General features: G+C 31.9%; 2 protein-coding genes across 2 annotated transcripts; both read left to right on the forward strand.

The window, feature by feature from the left end:
* Positions 1 to 1,463: 1,463 nt before the first annotated feature.
* LOC112716034 (ubiquitin carboxyl-terminal hydrolase 18) lies at positions 1,464 to 6,140 on the forward strand. The gene is made up of 11 exons (XM_025767872.3): positions 1,464 to 2,155; positions 2,426 to 2,630; positions 2,728 to 2,816; positions 2,936 to 3,021; positions 3,099 to 3,261; positions 3,396 to 3,519; positions 3,739 to 3,896; positions 4,286 to 4,370; positions 4,561 to 4,773; positions 4,878 to 4,939; positions 5,197 to 6,140. The coding sequence occupies exons 1-11, from the start codon at positions 1,860 to 1,862 to the stop codon at positions 5,942 to 5,944; spliced, it is 2,229 nt and encodes a 742-aa protein (XP_025623657.1). The 5' UTR covers positions 1,464 to 1,859; the 3' UTR covers positions 5,945 to 6,140.
* A 3,360-nt stretch (positions 6,141 to 9,500) lies between these two features.
* On the forward strand, positions 9,501 to 11,582 carry LOC112716035 (F-box only protein 13). The gene is made up of 2 exons (XM_025767873.3): positions 9,501 to 9,736; positions 10,101 to 11,582. Exon 2 carries the CDS (start codon positions 10,129 to 10,131, stop codon positions 11,380 to 11,382), a length of 1,254 nt encoding a protein of 417 aa, XP_025623658.1. The 5' UTR covers positions 9,501 to 9,736; positions 10,101 to 10,128; the 3' UTR covers positions 11,383 to 11,582.
* Positions 11,583 to 17,069: the final 5,487 nt, after the last annotated feature.

The following is a 17,069-nucleotide window of genomic DNA, read 5'->3' on the forward strand; positions in this document are numbered from 1 at the left end:
TTTAAATATACATAATGTCGGGTTATTTTATTATATTTTAAAACTTTTTAAAACTCATTTGTCTTTTACATTTTTTTGGTATTATTTTTGTCATAATATAAATTTTTAAATATTATTTTAATAATTTATTAAAGAGATATCTTGAATCTACAATAAATCAATATTCAAACAATAAGTATATCAATTTTTAGAATGTTTTATACTTTTAAAAGTAAATGAGAATTTTTATTTTATTTCATTCATGTTAAAAAGAAATATTTGTTTTAAATTATACCAAAACTAAACTTGTATTTATTTTATTCGATGGAGTGAATAATGTCTACTTTGGAGGAAAAATAAATATTTGTTTAAAAAATATTTTTTTATAATTTTTTATAATTTTAAATAATAAAAATAACTTATATTAATAATATATTATAGTATGAAACAAGGAAAAAATTTGAAAATTAATAAAATTTATTATTTTTTATTAATATTTTTAATAATTAATCTAATATCTTTTATTTAGTACTCCAACTATATATTTTTAAATATTACTAAGAGAAAGTCTAAGAGACTAGTATTTTGTTAAAATTTGGCCAACACTTACCTAACAAAAAGAAAATGATTAATCTTACATTATTAAATATCATCTCACACTATTGAATATATTGATAATGGCATTACAAATTCTACTGCCCCTAAGACTCCTCTATTACTAATTGTTTGACAAAAAAAAAATTACAGATTAATTAATAATAAAAGAATTTTAATAACTTTCTATGGTGCTCAAATATTAAAAAATGCATGCAGTGGGTTTTGATCCTGTGTCTCCATGCTAGACAAGGATAAGGAATACCACCAAGCTAGTGTGTTCATTTGGGAATTTATGTGCTAATTATTCTATATATTATATACATACACAACTAAATTATTTTATATTTATTTAATTTAATTTTTGTTTTATACTCATTTTTTTTAATTCTTTAAAATTTATAGAATTATTAAAATAAGTATCAAATATTTTAATATTTACATTTACATATTAAAATGTTAGTAAAGATATTTATTTTAAATTTTTTAGAGTATTGAGTTAGTAAGTCTTCGAAGATTTCGACTTAAGACTAATTAATAGGGATATCTAAACATCACCACTAAATTTCACATGAAAAATTAATGGAGGGACGTAATGTGTTCATCATTTGCTATCTTGAAGGACTAAATTGATATTTTTTTTTTTTCAAGGACTAATTAATTTAAAGTAAAAAATTTTAAGGATGGACCTAATTGTCACTTTATTCAATTTTTTTATTTTATATTTTTTATTTACGTACGACCGGTTCTATCAGTTCAACCAATAACCCATCGGTTGAATCAGTAATCCAGTGACCCAATAACTTAACCGATTCGATAATCGATTCGGTTCTGACAACTGTGCTTTTTGTATTCCTCTCCAACAAAATAAAGCAAAAATTTTCTTTTACCTGCAAGATGGAAGAATTTCTGCGAAAATTAATGAGAGTCTAGCAAGCACTAGTAATCAACTAACTAACCACACGTCACAGTCGCAGAAAGGCACATAAGCTGATGAAGTTAAGGGAATGAAGAAGGTTAACCTTCTAATGAACTAACCTTATAAACAGTGTTCTGGGTTGGGTAACTCTCTTCCTCTGTCTAGGATCAACAACTAACATTGCTTCGCAGCGCAGCACTCACTGCCAATTCGGATTCACTTCAGATATTACTCATAATTGAGAGAGACAGAGTACGAATAAAGAGAAACCCTAGAATCGTTGTGTTAATTTGATTAACGATGTGATGATATTGTTGTATATTTGGGTATGGGAAAAACCCTAGGGTAGGAGGAGAGGGAGAGGGAGATGCTTGTCTCTTCTGCAGGCGGAGGAGGAGGAGGAGGAGGAATCTCATGGGATCTCAAATGGCTTCTGCAGTGGGTTTTCTTAGCGGTTGTCGTCGCCGTTGGATTGCACGCTCTCGTCAAGAACACCGCTTCAAGATACTTTGAGGTTCACGCCAATTTCGATTCTGATCGGACTCATCCCATGCCTTCTTCTCCCTCCGCCGCCGCCGCCATTGCAATGGACCAACCTCTTTGCGCCGTCTGCTCCAAACACGCCTCTAGCAGGTGTTCCCGCTGCAAATCCGTCAGATACTGGTATTAACATTACGCTTCATTCTTCACTCCAATATGATTCTGGGCTATTCACTTTTCTTGCTTATTTTTTAATTTTCAAAGCTGTCTTAGGAAGGTTTTCATTATCAGTTGTTTTGATCCTAACATTAGCATCTAATTATTCATGAAGTTGATGCATTTTTATTGATTATTTCTTTGTATGATAATGCTGCTCAATATGTTTTTTTTTTCTATCTGTTGAGAAGGGGGCAAAGCACCGACCTTTTGTTTTTTCCTGTTTTGATTTTTCAGCTCCCAAGCGTGTCAACAGATGCACTGGAAATCCGATCATAAGTTGAAATGCAAGGAAGTTCATAGTACCATGAATTTGGCTCAATCTGGGCCAGCTAGTCCAGGGTTTAAAGCTTCTGCTGCTGTTAATAAAAGCACATCTTCAATTGCCCTAATACCTGCTTGTGGACGTGAAATTTCCAAGCCGATCAAGCAGCCTAAAAATGTAACTATTGATGGAGGTTTTGATGAAATTTCCTTACGTATTCTTTTACCCGTTTGAATCTTAAGAATGCTTTTCTTGTTTATTCTGGGTTTTGCAGCCTCTTTTTCCTTATGATGAATTTGTTAAATTCTTTAACTGGGATAAGCCTGGATTTCCTCCTTGTGGGCTCTTGAATTGTGGAAATAGGTATGACGTTATTATAATCTTGCTTTGGAATCTTGCTTTGGCTGTATTATATACTGGAATTGATATACTGCAATAAGTGGATTCTGGGGGAGACTTACATACACTGTGAATCTGTGCAGCTGCTTTGCAAATGTGGTTCTCCAATGTCTCTCATTCACAAGGCCGCTTATTGCCTACCTGTTGAAAAACGGCCACCGCAGAGAATGTAATGATATATATTGCTGGTTTGGTTCTTGCTGCACTATTCTTTGTACTTACTTTTGTTAGTATGTGGTGTTTCAGGCAGTCGTAATGATTGGTGCTTTCTGTGTGAATTTGAAATCCATGTTGAGAAAGCAAGGCAAAGTTCACAAGCATTTTCTCCAATGAACATTCTCTCTCGTTTGCCTAATATTGGTGGCACACTGGGTTATGGAAGACAAGAGGATGCTCATGAGTTCATGAGGTTTCTTCATTTTTGCTGCAATTTTACTTGACTTTCTGTAGAGAATTGTGCATTTAATGTTTATCTTATAATTAGTTTCATGCAACACTGAATTTTTTCCTGTTTTTTCTTTCAATATTTTGAACGCTTTGTAGGTTTGCAATCGACACTATGCAGTCTGTATGCCTTGATGAATATGGTGGAGAAAAAGCTGTGCCTCCTAACCTTCAAGAGACAACACTTATTCAACACATTTTTGGTGGCCACCTTCAATCTGAGGTTAGATATCTAATTATAAGACTTCCCATTGTTAAATTCCAGTGGTCAATAGGCTGCCATGCATCATTAGTCTATGTAGTTGACCCCACTTAATAGAATAAGGCTTAGTTGTTATTGTTGTTACATTTTAGTTGTCATAGCAACACAGTAGTTGTATCAATTTCAAATTTTATGTTATTTTGCTGCTAACGTCCCTCCCCCTCCCTCTGATGAAAATAGGTGTTTTGCACAAAATGTGAGAAGCAGTCAAATCAATACGAAAACATGATGGACTTGACTGTTGAAATTAATGGAGATGCTTCTTCCTTGGAGGAATGTCTAGATCAGTTCACTGCCAAGGAGTGGCTTCATGGTGAAAATATGTATAAATGTGATGGGTAAGGCTACCTGAGAAAATGTGTGGTTCCAACTAAATTAATTAATAATGTTTTAAGTCTCGCTTGGTAGTTGGACATAAAATTCTAAATTAAAAACTCTTCAACAAATTTAAGAGCTGCTTTTGGTTCTGATTTAATTCCAGAATTCATAGTTAAGTTTTATTTCCTATTTAAATGTGTCTTTGCTGTTGTTATTTTATCATATTCTTTTTAAAGATGTTGCAGTGTATTTTGATGACTTGAATTTGGAAAGTGATTATTAATAGAGAAGTTTTAGAATATTGCTTATGGTCATGAAATATAAGAATTTAAGTACTTGCTATTGGTAATGTGCTTTTGCTATTATTAGGTGGATCCTGTCTTAATAAAGTTTTTTCTGCTGTTTGCAGGTGCAAAGATTATGTCAAGGCTTGGAAACGTCTCACTGTGAAACGAGCTCCAAATATTCTTACTATTGCCTTAAAAAGATTTCAGGTCTGAGCACTTGATCTGGATTATTTAACTTTTGGTTGTATGATTCATGGCTATTGCCCTCCATGCAGTGTAAATTGTACCAGTGGATTATGACTGTGTTCCAATTAAATTATTACATCTTGTAATGGATTTTCTGGTGGACTTCTCTGTCATTTTTTCTCATTGTCTTTTTATCTGTGCTGTGTTGCAGAGTGGGAGGTTTGGCAAACTTAACAAGAGAGTAACGTTCCCTGAGACTCTAAATCTTAGCCCTTTCATGAGTGAAGTTGAAGATGGATCTGATATTTATAAGCTGTATGCTGTTGTAGTCCACATCGACATGCTGAATGCTTCCTTTTTTGGTCATTACATTTGCTACATTAAGGATTTCCATGGAGACTGGTATAGAATTGATGATTGGAAGGTAGATAATAAGAAACTTTGAACATCATCCCTTTTGTTTATTGAATCTGTATAATGTGATTGGAGTTTTAATATCATTGTTTGAATTGCATTTTTCTTTCTCAGGTAATGCAAGTGGAATTGGTGGAGGTACTTTCTCAAGGTGCATACATGTTGTTATACAGCAGGTATACTTTTTAAAAAAAAATGTTTAAGTGGTTAATGTTCTCTCTTTAGATGTCCCCATATCTGTTGCAGTATTGTAGTGCCTGAAAGATGATATGCCATTGACCATGACCTTTCACCTAGGAGAGTTTTGAGATGAAAAGTAAATGTACTAATCAAAGTTATATCCGAAGCATAATGCATATATCTTTGGAAATTAATTTATGTTGATTACTTTCTTATTGAAGTGGAAACTATTGGATGATTTACTCTTGGACAGGGTAACTGCTCGGCCATCAGGCCTTCAAACTACAGAATCTTCAGACACACACATGCAGACAGTTGAAGTGGAAGTGGAGCCCAGCCCAACTGAACAGGCCGAATGTCTCTCAAATATGGAGACTGTAACTTGCAATGGCACATGTGATGCTTTTCCAGCTGAACATAGTAGTAATTCAGAACTGAAGGTTTCTGCCTGTGAACAGTCTAAGGACATCCGCTTGATTGATGTTGCAAATGGGACTCCAAGTTGGGCAACCGAATCGTCTCATGTACCTTCTAAATCCGGCAAAGATTTGGAGGATATAGATATGAGGAGATCAAATCTGTGCTCATCTGTTGTGGAAGATATTTTATGCTGCACGGAAGAGCAAGACGATACTGATATGGCTAAGGTCAGTGTTTCTCCACGCTTGGCAAATGGATTTTCTTCCCTGAATGATTCTTCTGTTTCAATGGATTATCAAAACTCGGGGGAAGATCAAGAGCATGTAGAACTTGTCAAATGCAAGCCACTGACAGCACAAGGCCATGCAAATCATGGCAACGGGTATGCTAGTGCAAACAAATATGCTATTCCAGTTGAAGATGATGGCTCTGTGTTTTCTGGCGTTGGTTCTTTCTCCACTGAAACATCCGCATCAGAAATGCATCAATTGAAGCGGAGATTGCCATTTCATGGTTCTGAAACTGGCCACGCAAATGGAGTCAAGAAAGTGGAGGTATCTGGGGACAAGTTAACAACGTAGGTGCTGCTATTTTTGTTGTCTGTTCATATCATTTGATTATCCCATCATCGAAGAAAGGAGGTGCTGGGTTGGGAAATTTTTGTCTGAGGTTTCATTATTTGCAGGAACCTTGGATCTTATTGTAACACTTTCATAATGAATTCTCTAATTTAATTATAGTGATAGAATATAACACGTAACTCTTGCTTTCCCTCAACTGTGTAGTGTGTACTATGTAGATGATACATAAAATACCTGAAAGAGCTGCGGAATACCTTAGTATATATTTTCCAAGGTAACTTGTTCGTTATTCTTAATACTTGAAGGTCATAAGGTATAATAAATGATCAATTAAATACTTTGACAATGGAGTACAAATGATAAGTTATTTGGTCCTTACGAGGACAGATATAATATGAGGTCTTATTTTAGAAGTGCACTAGTTGGTTCAGAGTGATTTCTACATGCTAACCTCATGATTTTGGAAGAGAATTGTTTTGAGAACCATCCAAAACGATTTGCAATTTTTGGGCTTTCTAGTGTGGGGAGAATCCAAAAGAATGTGCCCATTGCACTACTATTTCAGTATAAAGATTTTTGTTTTGGTTTTCCTGTACAAAAATTTAAAATATAACATAAATCTATGTTTAGATTTCAACAGTGGCATACTGACGTACCTTTAAGAATCTAACGTGAATCCATGTTCTCAGACTTGAGATTAGAGGGAGAGGCCCCTGAACTGAATTTATCTTAGTAATTTTTTTTTAGTTAATATTGAAAACAAGAATTTATCTTGGTAATTTTGCTATTCTTTGGTGAAAAAAAGGATTTTCACCTGGTCCCCACTCCACTCTTTAATTGTGTTATAAATATCAATGAGTAAGATAGAATAAGACTTAAACTTCACCCTAATGTTATTTGTAGATATAAAATTTCTCCAAAACTCTATACTATCTTATTTGCGAATTTAAAATCTTTTCATGCAAGGTCGGATTGGATATCAAGGTTGGATTGTCAACCCACTTCGGTTGAATTAGAACCAATTGGATATCTGCAGGTGTACGTATGTTTGGATGCTAATTCTTAAATTTGCATTTTGTAAAATTAAATTTTGACCCCTCTAAATATTATGTTTTTCCTTCTTCCCCCTGAACTTTTTTCCCCCTCTTATCAGTGTTGTTGGACCTTTGGGATGTAAGTGGCCGGTAAGAAAGGGTACCATCTTATACGCACGGAAAAAGGAGCAAAGACAAATATTGATGGTGGTGGCAGGGGTATGATCGAGGAAGCAGAAGGAAAATCTTGACATTTTATGGGGTGAAAATCTAATTTTTCAAAATACTATTTAAGTATGTACCTAAACCTCCACATTACTGGGTGCACCAAAACCAAAGAGGCGTAAAAAGCAAGGCCGAATATGAGAGAATGAAGCACGCACGAGTAGAGGAGCTGCAAAACAAACAAAAAAGGATCTCAATTAGCGGCTTTTGCTTTTCTGTTTTCAATGGCATTGCACTAATCTTGGTTCAAAATATAATAATGAAAGAAATGAGTTAGCTTGTGAATCGGGGCTTTGAGCAATGAGCATTGACTTTGTAGCCAAAAGAAGACAAAGATTCCCTTAACGAGGAGCCAAAGTTAGCCGGAAATAGAGGGTTTTCTTTTGGCTTTGTGAATGCACCCCTTTGACAATATTGACATTGCTCCTCTTCCCATATGACTTTGGAGTTTGAAGAGTGGTCCTTTCTCTTTCTTTCATGCAGACGACGATTAAAGTTGTTACATTACATGTGCCAGCAGTGTTTTTGTTTGTTTGTTTGTTTACACGTCTACTCTCTCTTCTCTTCTCATTTTCCAACCTCCGAATCCTAAGCCTTAGATTCCTTCAACCCTAGAGTCAACCCACTTCCATCGCCATATTTAATTTGTATTCATTATTAGGATAAATCACATAAATAAATTAAATTATGTCCTAAAATAAAATGGATTATATGTATGTCTTAAAGTAATTTTTATGCAAATCGAATTAATTAAATTAAATTTTTATTTTTTCAATCTAAATTAAATTAATTAGATTTGATTTATTATATATGATATATCAATCTTGATTCGATTTATTATTTCTTTAGTATATATATATGTAAATTGAATCTAGTTAATTTGGTTTATTACTAATACAAAATATTGATTTACTACTGATATAGAGTATTTTTTATTAATATTTATACTTTAAAATCAATAATCAGTAATAAATCTAATTAACTAAATTAATTTACATGTATATGCTGCGAAAGTAATAAGATATAACATATATAGTAAATAAATTCAATTTAAATAGAAAAATCATAAATTTAATTTAGTTGATTCGATTTACATAATCTTATTTTAAGATATGCATGTAATCTATTTTATTTTAAGATATTGATATAATATTGATCTTCATTTAATTTATTTGTATGATTTACTCTCATTATTATGTACACATATAACATCACAATTCCCAATTCACAACAAGCACACTTGCCAATTTTTTGTTTTCAATTTATAAATTGACAAAAAAAATGATGTTTTAAAAAATTAACTATGTGTATACTAAAAATTAATTAAAATGTGTTGTTTAATTTATTTTTAATATGTATTTTATATTTTATGATGTATTTCAATGATTGATTTACTAATTTTGTATACATATAACATAATTGCATATTAAAATACAAAATAATATTAAAAATAAAATAAAATAAAAATACATGTCTTTATACATAAATATATTATAACTAATTTAGTATCTAATTTTTAATGTATTTTAGCATTTTTATAAAAAAAAATAAAATTTACATAAAATAAATCCATACTTTAAAAAAAAAGACACCTATTCCAATTAAAATATTAAGAATATTTTCTATATGAAAATATTTATATTAAAAATATAATTTATTTATTTAGTCACAAAGAATAACATTTTTACAATATACTAAAATTAAACCTTATAATTTATATCTAATAATAAAAAAATCTTTGCATGATAACAATTACAAAATCTTCACTCAAGTATAAAAAAATAATTACTATGATATCTACAAATATTTGTCTAATTTATAAAAAATATTAAAAATTAATATTTAATTTTAAAAATATAAAAATAAATAATTATTAAATATTTAAAATTTGTCATAAAAAATAAATTAGATAAAAATTAGACACCAAATTATAATTACTATTAAATTTTCAAAAAAAATTATACCAATATATGTAATTTATGAGATATTTATTAATTTACATAATATTATTTATCTCATTTACAGTGTAAACAAGATAATTATAAACGTATCTTATTTGCAAAGGAGATAAAGTCAAACAAAAATATTATTTACAGTAAACGAGATATATTCATAATTATTTTATTTACACCATTAATAAAATAAATAATATTACGTAAATTGATAAATATCTCATAAATTATATATATTGATAAATAAAATATTTAATTTATTTATATAAAAAATTTCCCTTATTTATTTCCCATAAAAAATGGTATAAATTTGATATTGACATTTTGAGATACATAAGAGGCAAGCGTGTAATGCATATATACATATGTGATTGTGTGAAGGAAGCTTCCTAGCATGGTTCCCCCTCTCTCCGTCCCCTTTGCTTTTCCCTTTCCCTTTCTCTTTCTCTTTTTGGATTTCCTTCTGCACAATTAATACACACGCTCCCATCTCCTCTTCTCTTCTGCAACCAACCACTCTTTCACTTTCACTCTCACTCACTCACTCCAAAGCACCACCAGTTTCCCCTTCTTTCTATTAGGTATGTTTCCTTCTCCTCCTTCACTCACTATCACCATCTTTCTTTAGCTCTCTTTTTCTATGTTCAAAGAGTTTCCTAACTTGGATTCTTTGATTGCTTGAGTATCTATCATCAACCTTTAAAATCTTAATGACAAATTAACTAACTATAAGTCTATAAGGGATATGATGTAGCTAGAGGTTCTGGGGAACCAAGGAGAAAATCTTGAATATCTGTACTTGCAATTAATCTTTTAGTGTTTACTATTTTATTTTTTTTGGGTTCAATTGTTTTAATTATTGGCTTCTGAGATTATTATTATAAGGCTTTGAAATGTGAAAAGAAGTTCAATGCTTGATGACATCTTTTTCCTTTGTTGTTGCAGTTGTTTTGTCCGATTTCTTTTCTCATCAATGGAACATTCTAGAGATTGGAATGGTCAAGGTAGAAGTCTAAAGAGAAAATCACAAGAAAATGGAGATCATAAACTCCTCAATAACTTTTCTCTTGATGACCTCAATGAGGATCTGTTTGAAAGGATACTTTCATGGCTTCCAACTTCCACATTCTTTCGCCTTACTTCCGTGTCGAAACGGTGGAATTCGGTTGCTGATTCGGCTAGTTTCAAGCTTGCCTGCTCAAGCATTCCTTCCAGGGATCCTTGGTTCTTCATGGTTGCTCCCAACCTTAACCAATCTATAATCTTTGACTCTGCTGAAAGAACTTGGAAAAGACTCAATCACCCCCCACTTTTACATCAAGATTCTAACAAAGGTTGTATGCCGGTTGCTGCCTCCGGTGGCTTGATTTGCTACCGTAATTCATCAGGAAGCTTCATTGTAAGCAACCCTGTGACAGGAACTTGTAGTGAACTCCCTCTGCTTGAGTTTTCCCCTCAAAATCAACCACTCAATGCAATTGTGATGAGCACAACCACCAAAGACCAACAACTATACTACAAAATTGTGTTAGTCTTCGGAGAACTTCAGAATCTTGTGTTTAGAGTCTACAATTCTTTCTCTGGAAGTTGGGAAGGTGAGACTGCTCTAAGGAGAAAGGTTGATGATTGTTCTATGGAGTTTGATTCGACCGAGGACGACAATGTTGTATACTTCCTTAGTAAGGCTGGCATTGTGGTAGCAAGCAACATGCAGAGAAGCCCTTCAAAGCAATATTCGTCGGTCATTACCGACAAAAATGGCGAAGAGATTGTCTATTTTCTTAGCTCCACGGGGACAATAGTAGCTTGCAACCTGACAAGCAAGTGCTACATCGAGTATCCAAGGTTGTTGCCTGTTCTGAGTGAGTATTCAATTGATGTTGTGGAGTGTAATGGGGAGATGCTAGTTGTTCTGTTATCGGAGTTCTTGGAAACCGCGAGTCTTCGTGTGTGGAAGTATGATGAAGCTAAAAGAGGGTGGCACCAGATTGCAGCAACGCCTGCATCAATTTCTCATGAATGGTATGGGAAGAAAGTGGATATTAACTGTGTAGGAGCTGGTAACCAGATATTCATATGCTTGAACTCCTCTGAGCTATGTACTTATGTTCTGTGTGATTTGGTTAGCAACAACTGGGTTGAATTGCCAAATTGTTGCATAAATGGTGAAGTCATAGACTTTATGTCTTCATTTTCATTTGAGCCGAGGATAGAGGCTTCTGTATGACACAGCAAAATGGTGCCAAATTTGTAGTTCAATTCTAACTGTTGAAGAGAAATAGGTAAAGTAGCTACTGGAAGATATGATATGGAAGCTAACCAACCAAATCATTGATTGCTAACTGAGAATTGAGATATTGTAATTTTTCTTGATTGATTTGTTATATGTACACCATTTTTCAGTGAATGCAGTTGTTATTGGTGAAAGAACTTGTATGTGGTTCCTTTTGGTTTTGTTTTGTTTTTTGTTTTTTGTTTTTTGTTTTTTGTTTTTTGTTTTTAATGTAAAGTAATGTCAGTGGCTGAAGTCAACGGATATCGATAGTTTCTGTTGCAAGCTTGTCCTCTTTCTTATAGTGCTGCATAGTCTTGGTTATTTGAAGCTTTCTCAGTCAATTCAAGATGACTAAGATTGTTTTTTAGTAATTGCAATTAAGTTTCTTTTTTAATTAAAAATTTAAAATGTATGTATTAAAAGAAAGAAAATTATGTGGTGTCATGTGATGCTATATCTGCATGGCATACTGGAAAGTAGACGCGTATATGGCAACATGTGTCACAGGTATGGCATTTATGTCTACATTGTGACGAAGGGTGTAACGAAGGGCCAAATGGCCCATTCTCTGTTTCTGTCATGGAGGTTAATTACGTATAATTATATTGTTATGTAATCAATGAATGGGGGCTGGGTATAGGGATTTGGGATTTGGGACGTAGATTTATTTATTGTTGGAACATTGATTGGATACACAAGGAAACTCGTTGAAAGAGAAGAATTATGTTTAGATTTTTTGAAAGTTTTAATTTTTGATTTCACAAAAGTTTTTTTGTTTTTATAAAAGCAGAAGTGATTTTGCTACCAAAATTAACATTTACAAGAAGTAACTATTTTTAGCTTCTGAGTTTTCTTAACGGGTTTTTAGCCATGGATACTAACTATATATTTAACTTTTATCAACTTTATTCTTCATGTATGTTATTATATTATTTATAAAATTTTTGTTATTTTTATTTATATGAGTTCTATTTTTTTATATTTTATTTTTTTCAACTGTTTGTTTGATATTATACACTTTTATAATTGTATTTTTGTGTATTATGTTTGTTATTATCTTTTTATAATATGATTTATTGATTCTATTAGGTAAAGTAAATTAAACAAAAATTTAACTGTAAATAATAATAACAGTAAAAAATTATAGCATACTAAAAAAGAATACTAAAAATACTAAAAATATACTATATAAAAATATCATCAAGAATTTTTAGATTTGTTTCAATTACTATAAAATAAATATTTAATTTTTTATTATTTTTAATACTCTCTTTTATAATTGTAATTCTCATATACTATATTTTAGTCTAATTTTTTATAATATAGATTATGCTTTCATTAAAAAAATAAATTAAATAAAAAATTAATCATAGATAATAATAAAATCATAAATGTTGGATTCCAAATTAATATTAAGAATAAGATTATTAAGAGTATTAGAATAAGAGTACGATGTAAAAAAATACTAAAGGTACATTCTTAGTTAATACTTAAAAAAATATAACATATTTGATTAAATATTCTTTTATATATATATATCTAAAATTTATATTATTTTATTTTTATTTAAAAATATATTTTATCTATTTTTATATGTTATTTTTATTTTAGTAAGTAAATATTAATTTTATTATAAAATTAACTAATAAGATCTATTTAAATATTTAGATTAAAATGATAGAATAATATAAAAAAATTATTTAAGTTGAGGTCTATTTTAGTAATTTTTTATCTAAAAGTGATTTTGAATCGTATAAGTCAAACAATATTTATTTTACTATAATCAATTTTGATACAAAAATTACCAAACATAAATCACTTTAACACAAACTTACTTTTTATCAAAATCAAGTTTGCAAAATCAATTTTATGCAAACTTCCGTTTACAAACTATAATCCAAACACACACTAAGTAGGTTTTAGGGTGTTTATGGTCCGGTCTGGTCTGAAGATCCGGCCCAGTTCTTAATCTTTTAGGGGCTAATTTGGTGTGATTTCACCGGCTTTAGGGTCGAGTAAGGGTCTCAAAAATAGACTCAGTCATTATTTCGGGTCGGTTCAGGCCATAGTTCGGGTCACTCGAACTCAGCCTGGTGGTCCGGTCATCATACACAATTAATATTTTGTGTTATTAGTGATGGATGATGACTATTCTTATGTGGAATTTAAGTAATGTAAACCTTAATATTTTGTGTTATTAGTCATTATAAGACTATAAGTTAATGTTTTATATTTAAAATGCATAAAACTTTAGACTAATGCATAATATTGTATTATTTGTATTGATTTAAATATTTGGTGTTATTAGACAATATTAGTATTGATTGTAGTTATGTTTTAATTTTAGAGAAGGATTGGTTCTTGTTATATTTTTTTAAGTGAATTTTACGATGTTAAATAATGGTTAGAGTCTTAAAATTTTGAATATTTTCATATGCTAGCTATGTTAACGACCCGGCTTTCATCCGGTATAATCGTGGCCCAAAAGTGTATAGGTTTCATCGAGTTTAGAATTGGATTCGGATCTAATAAATAAGCCCGGTATATATTTCGGGTCGAATCTAGATCACATCAAATCCAATTTCACCCGTCTCATAAACACCGTAAGTTAAATTGGAAACAAAATAAATGTTGAAAATCTATTGTTAAATTGTTGTGAATGTTCTTTTATATTTAATATCAAGGCGAGGTAAAATCCAACTCTTGTAGATTACGTATAATTAGAATTAATAAATTAGGAATACATTTTTTTTGGGTGACTAATTAGGAATACATATATTATATGAGTATGCATATACGCATATACTAAATTAGTTAGTAGACATATATGTGTAGGCCAAAAAATTTTTTTGTTTCGAATCTTTTTTAATTTACAAAATCGTTCCTAAGATTTAATTCCGTTTTAAAATCGTCTTTATTTTAGGGACTAAAATTATACGAATGTAGCGGCAAAAACGGAGACAGAAGTGGATTGTGGACAGTTTCTTCTTTTTCCTTTCACTCTTCTTCTTCTTCCCTTTCCCCTTCGTAGGAGTAGAAACATCCTCATTCTCTTATTATTTTTCTTTCTTTTTTTAATTTGGTCTAAAATTTTAATATTTAAGTCAAAAAGATATTTTTAAATTTTGGCTTAAACTTTAGGGATGATTTTGTATGCAAAAAAAAAATTGGAGACAAAAAAATTTCAACCTATACCTTAGGGACCAAAATCGTACTTAACCCTATTTAATATGTATTAAATTAGTGAGTATATATTTAATTAGTTAAATATGAAAGACCGAAAACAACACAAATATCCAACACAAGAATAATATGAAAGCACTCTCAATACAATATGGCAGTAACTATGAACATGCAAATATAACAAGTAAAGCAATAACAATAACACACCGAGATTTTAACGTGGAAAACCCTCTCAATGTAAGAGGTAAAAACCATGAGTCGTCAAGACTAATGAAATAGCTCCATTATAATCAAATGAGGTACAAGAGAGTCTCAAATAAAGCACAAATCATGTATATAACCAGCCAAAATATCAAAGAACCAAAGCTTACAAATGAGAAGCAAAAAGATGAAAGATACCCAAAAAACAGAGCTACTGTTCGAAGCCTATTTCTCCCTTTGCAGACCTCAAATTAACATCTCTACCGTTCAGAATGAATAACAAGATAAGAAGAATCTGCAGTCCAATTTCACGTCGATCCAACGGTGAAAGAATGAGAAACTGCTATTCAAAGATTGCTGCTCTATGTAAAATCGAAAAACTTATTTTCTTTCTTGCGAAGCCAATTTCTCCTACTGCAGACTTCCAATCAACATCTCCACTGTTCAAAATGAAGAACAAGATGAGAGGAACTCGCAGTTTAAGTTTCAAGCCGATCCAACGGTGAACTCATAAGAAATTGCTATTTGAAATTTGTTGCTTTGCATAAAAATGAAAATTCTATTTTCCCTCCTTTCTCTTAGTTTGGTGGCTATACTCTCTCTCTCAAAATTGACTCCAAAACTTGATTGGGATAGAGACACAAGGGTGCAAGAATACACCCCAAAAAATTTGGGTTTGGGCCTCACAGAGGAGAGGAAAAACCCAACAAATCTCCCCCTTCTTGACTAGGTGGAGGCCCTTGCCATTCCGGCGATCAAACAACATGTTTCAAGCTTATCTCTTGACAATGCTTTTGTCATCATATCTGCACCATTATCATCAGTGTGAACTTTTACAAATTTCAATGACTTGGAATCTAACACATCCCATATCCAGCGATACCTAACATCAATATGTTTAGATCTTTCATGAAAAATAGAATTCTTGGCAAGATGAATAGCACTTTGACTATCAGACAACAACATATAATGGTTTTGCTTGAAACCAAGTGCTACAAGAAACTTCTTCATCCACAACAAATCTTTACATGCTTCAGTTGCTGCAATAAACTATGTCTCTATGGTAGAAAGTGCAACACACTTCTGTAGCCTTGACTGCCATGAAATAGCTCCCCCTGCAAACTTGACCAAATAACCTGAAGTAGACTTTTGAGAATCAATATCTCTACCATGTCTGCATCAGTAAAGCCAACTAGCAATGGTTTCTCACCACCAAAATCCAAACTCAAGTTAGTTGTACCTTTGAGATATCTTATAATCTATTTAACAGTATTCCAATATTCTTTACCTGGATTAGAGAGAAAATGACTCACAGTATAAACCGCATGAGTAATATCTAGTCTAGTACACACCATAGCATACATCAAGCTTCCAACAGCTGAGGCATAAGGAAATTCATCCATTGCTTGTTTCTCCTCATAAGTGGTTCGACACTGCTTGGTGCTCAACTTAAAATGAGGAGCAAAAGAACTAGCATCACATTTGGCATCATTCATACCAAACCTTTGAAGTACCTTCTTTATATACTTCTCCTGTGACAAATAAAGCTTTTTGGAATCTCTATAACGAGTAATAGTCATGCCCAAAATCTGTTTGGCAGGACCCAAGTCCTTCATAGCAAAGAACTTGCTCAACTGTTTCTTTAACTCATTAATCCTCAAAGCATTCTTACCTACAATCAAAATATCATCCACATAAAAAGAATGATAAAATCACCATCAGAAAATTTTTGCACAAATACAAAGTGATCTGAAGTTGTCTTACGGTAACCATGCTCTCCCATAACAGATTCAAACTTCTTGTACCACTGTCTTGGAGTTTGCTTCAACCCATAAAGACTCTTCTTAAGCTTGCACACAAAATCTTCTTTTTCTTTAACAACAAAGCTCTCCAATTGCTCCATGTATATTTTCTTGTCCAAATCACCATGAAGAAAAGCTGTCTTCACATCCATTTGCTCAATCTTCATATCAAGAGATGATGCTAATCCAAGCACAGCATGAACGGATGACATCCTCATAACAGGAGAAAAAATCTCCTCATAATCAACACTTTTTCTCTGGCTAAAGCCTCTAACAACCAATCTAGTTTTATATCGAGGCTTAGAATTGTGATCTTCATTCTTGATTCTGAATACCCATTTGTTCTTCAAAATTTGCATACCCTTCTGTAGCTTCACCAACTCATAGGTATCATTCTCAAGTAAGGACTTCATTTCTTCTTGCATAACTTCAAGCCATTGAGCTTTGCTTTCA

This window comes from Arachis hypogaea, chromosome 10, assembly GCF_003086295.3.
Source record: "Arachis hypogaea cultivar Tifrunner chromosome 10, arahy.Tifrunner.gnm2.J5K5, whole genome shotgun sequence".
NCBI lineage: Eukaryota > Viridiplantae > Streptophyta > Magnoliopsida > Fabales > Fabaceae > Arachis > Arachis hypogaea.

Excerpts from the sequence above, each read along its gene's own strand:
- LOC112716034 (XM_025767872.3), top strand. The coding sequence starts at position 1,860 with ATGCTTGTCTCTTCTGCAGGCGGAGGAGGAGGAGGAGGAGGAATCTCA. Across the intron at positions 3,520-3,738 it reads GTGGCCACCTTCAATCTGAG|GTGTTTTGCACAAAATGTGA; the intron begins GTTAGATATCTA and ends TGATGAAAATAG. Across the intron at positions 3,897-4,285 it reads AATATGTATAAATGTGATGG|GTGCAAAGATTATGTCAAGG; the intron begins GTAAGGCTACCT and ends TGCTGTTTGCAG.
- LOC112716035 (XM_025767873.3), top strand. The coding sequence starts at position 10,129 with ATGGAACATTCTAGAGATTGGAATGGTCAAGGTAGAAGTCTAAAGAGA.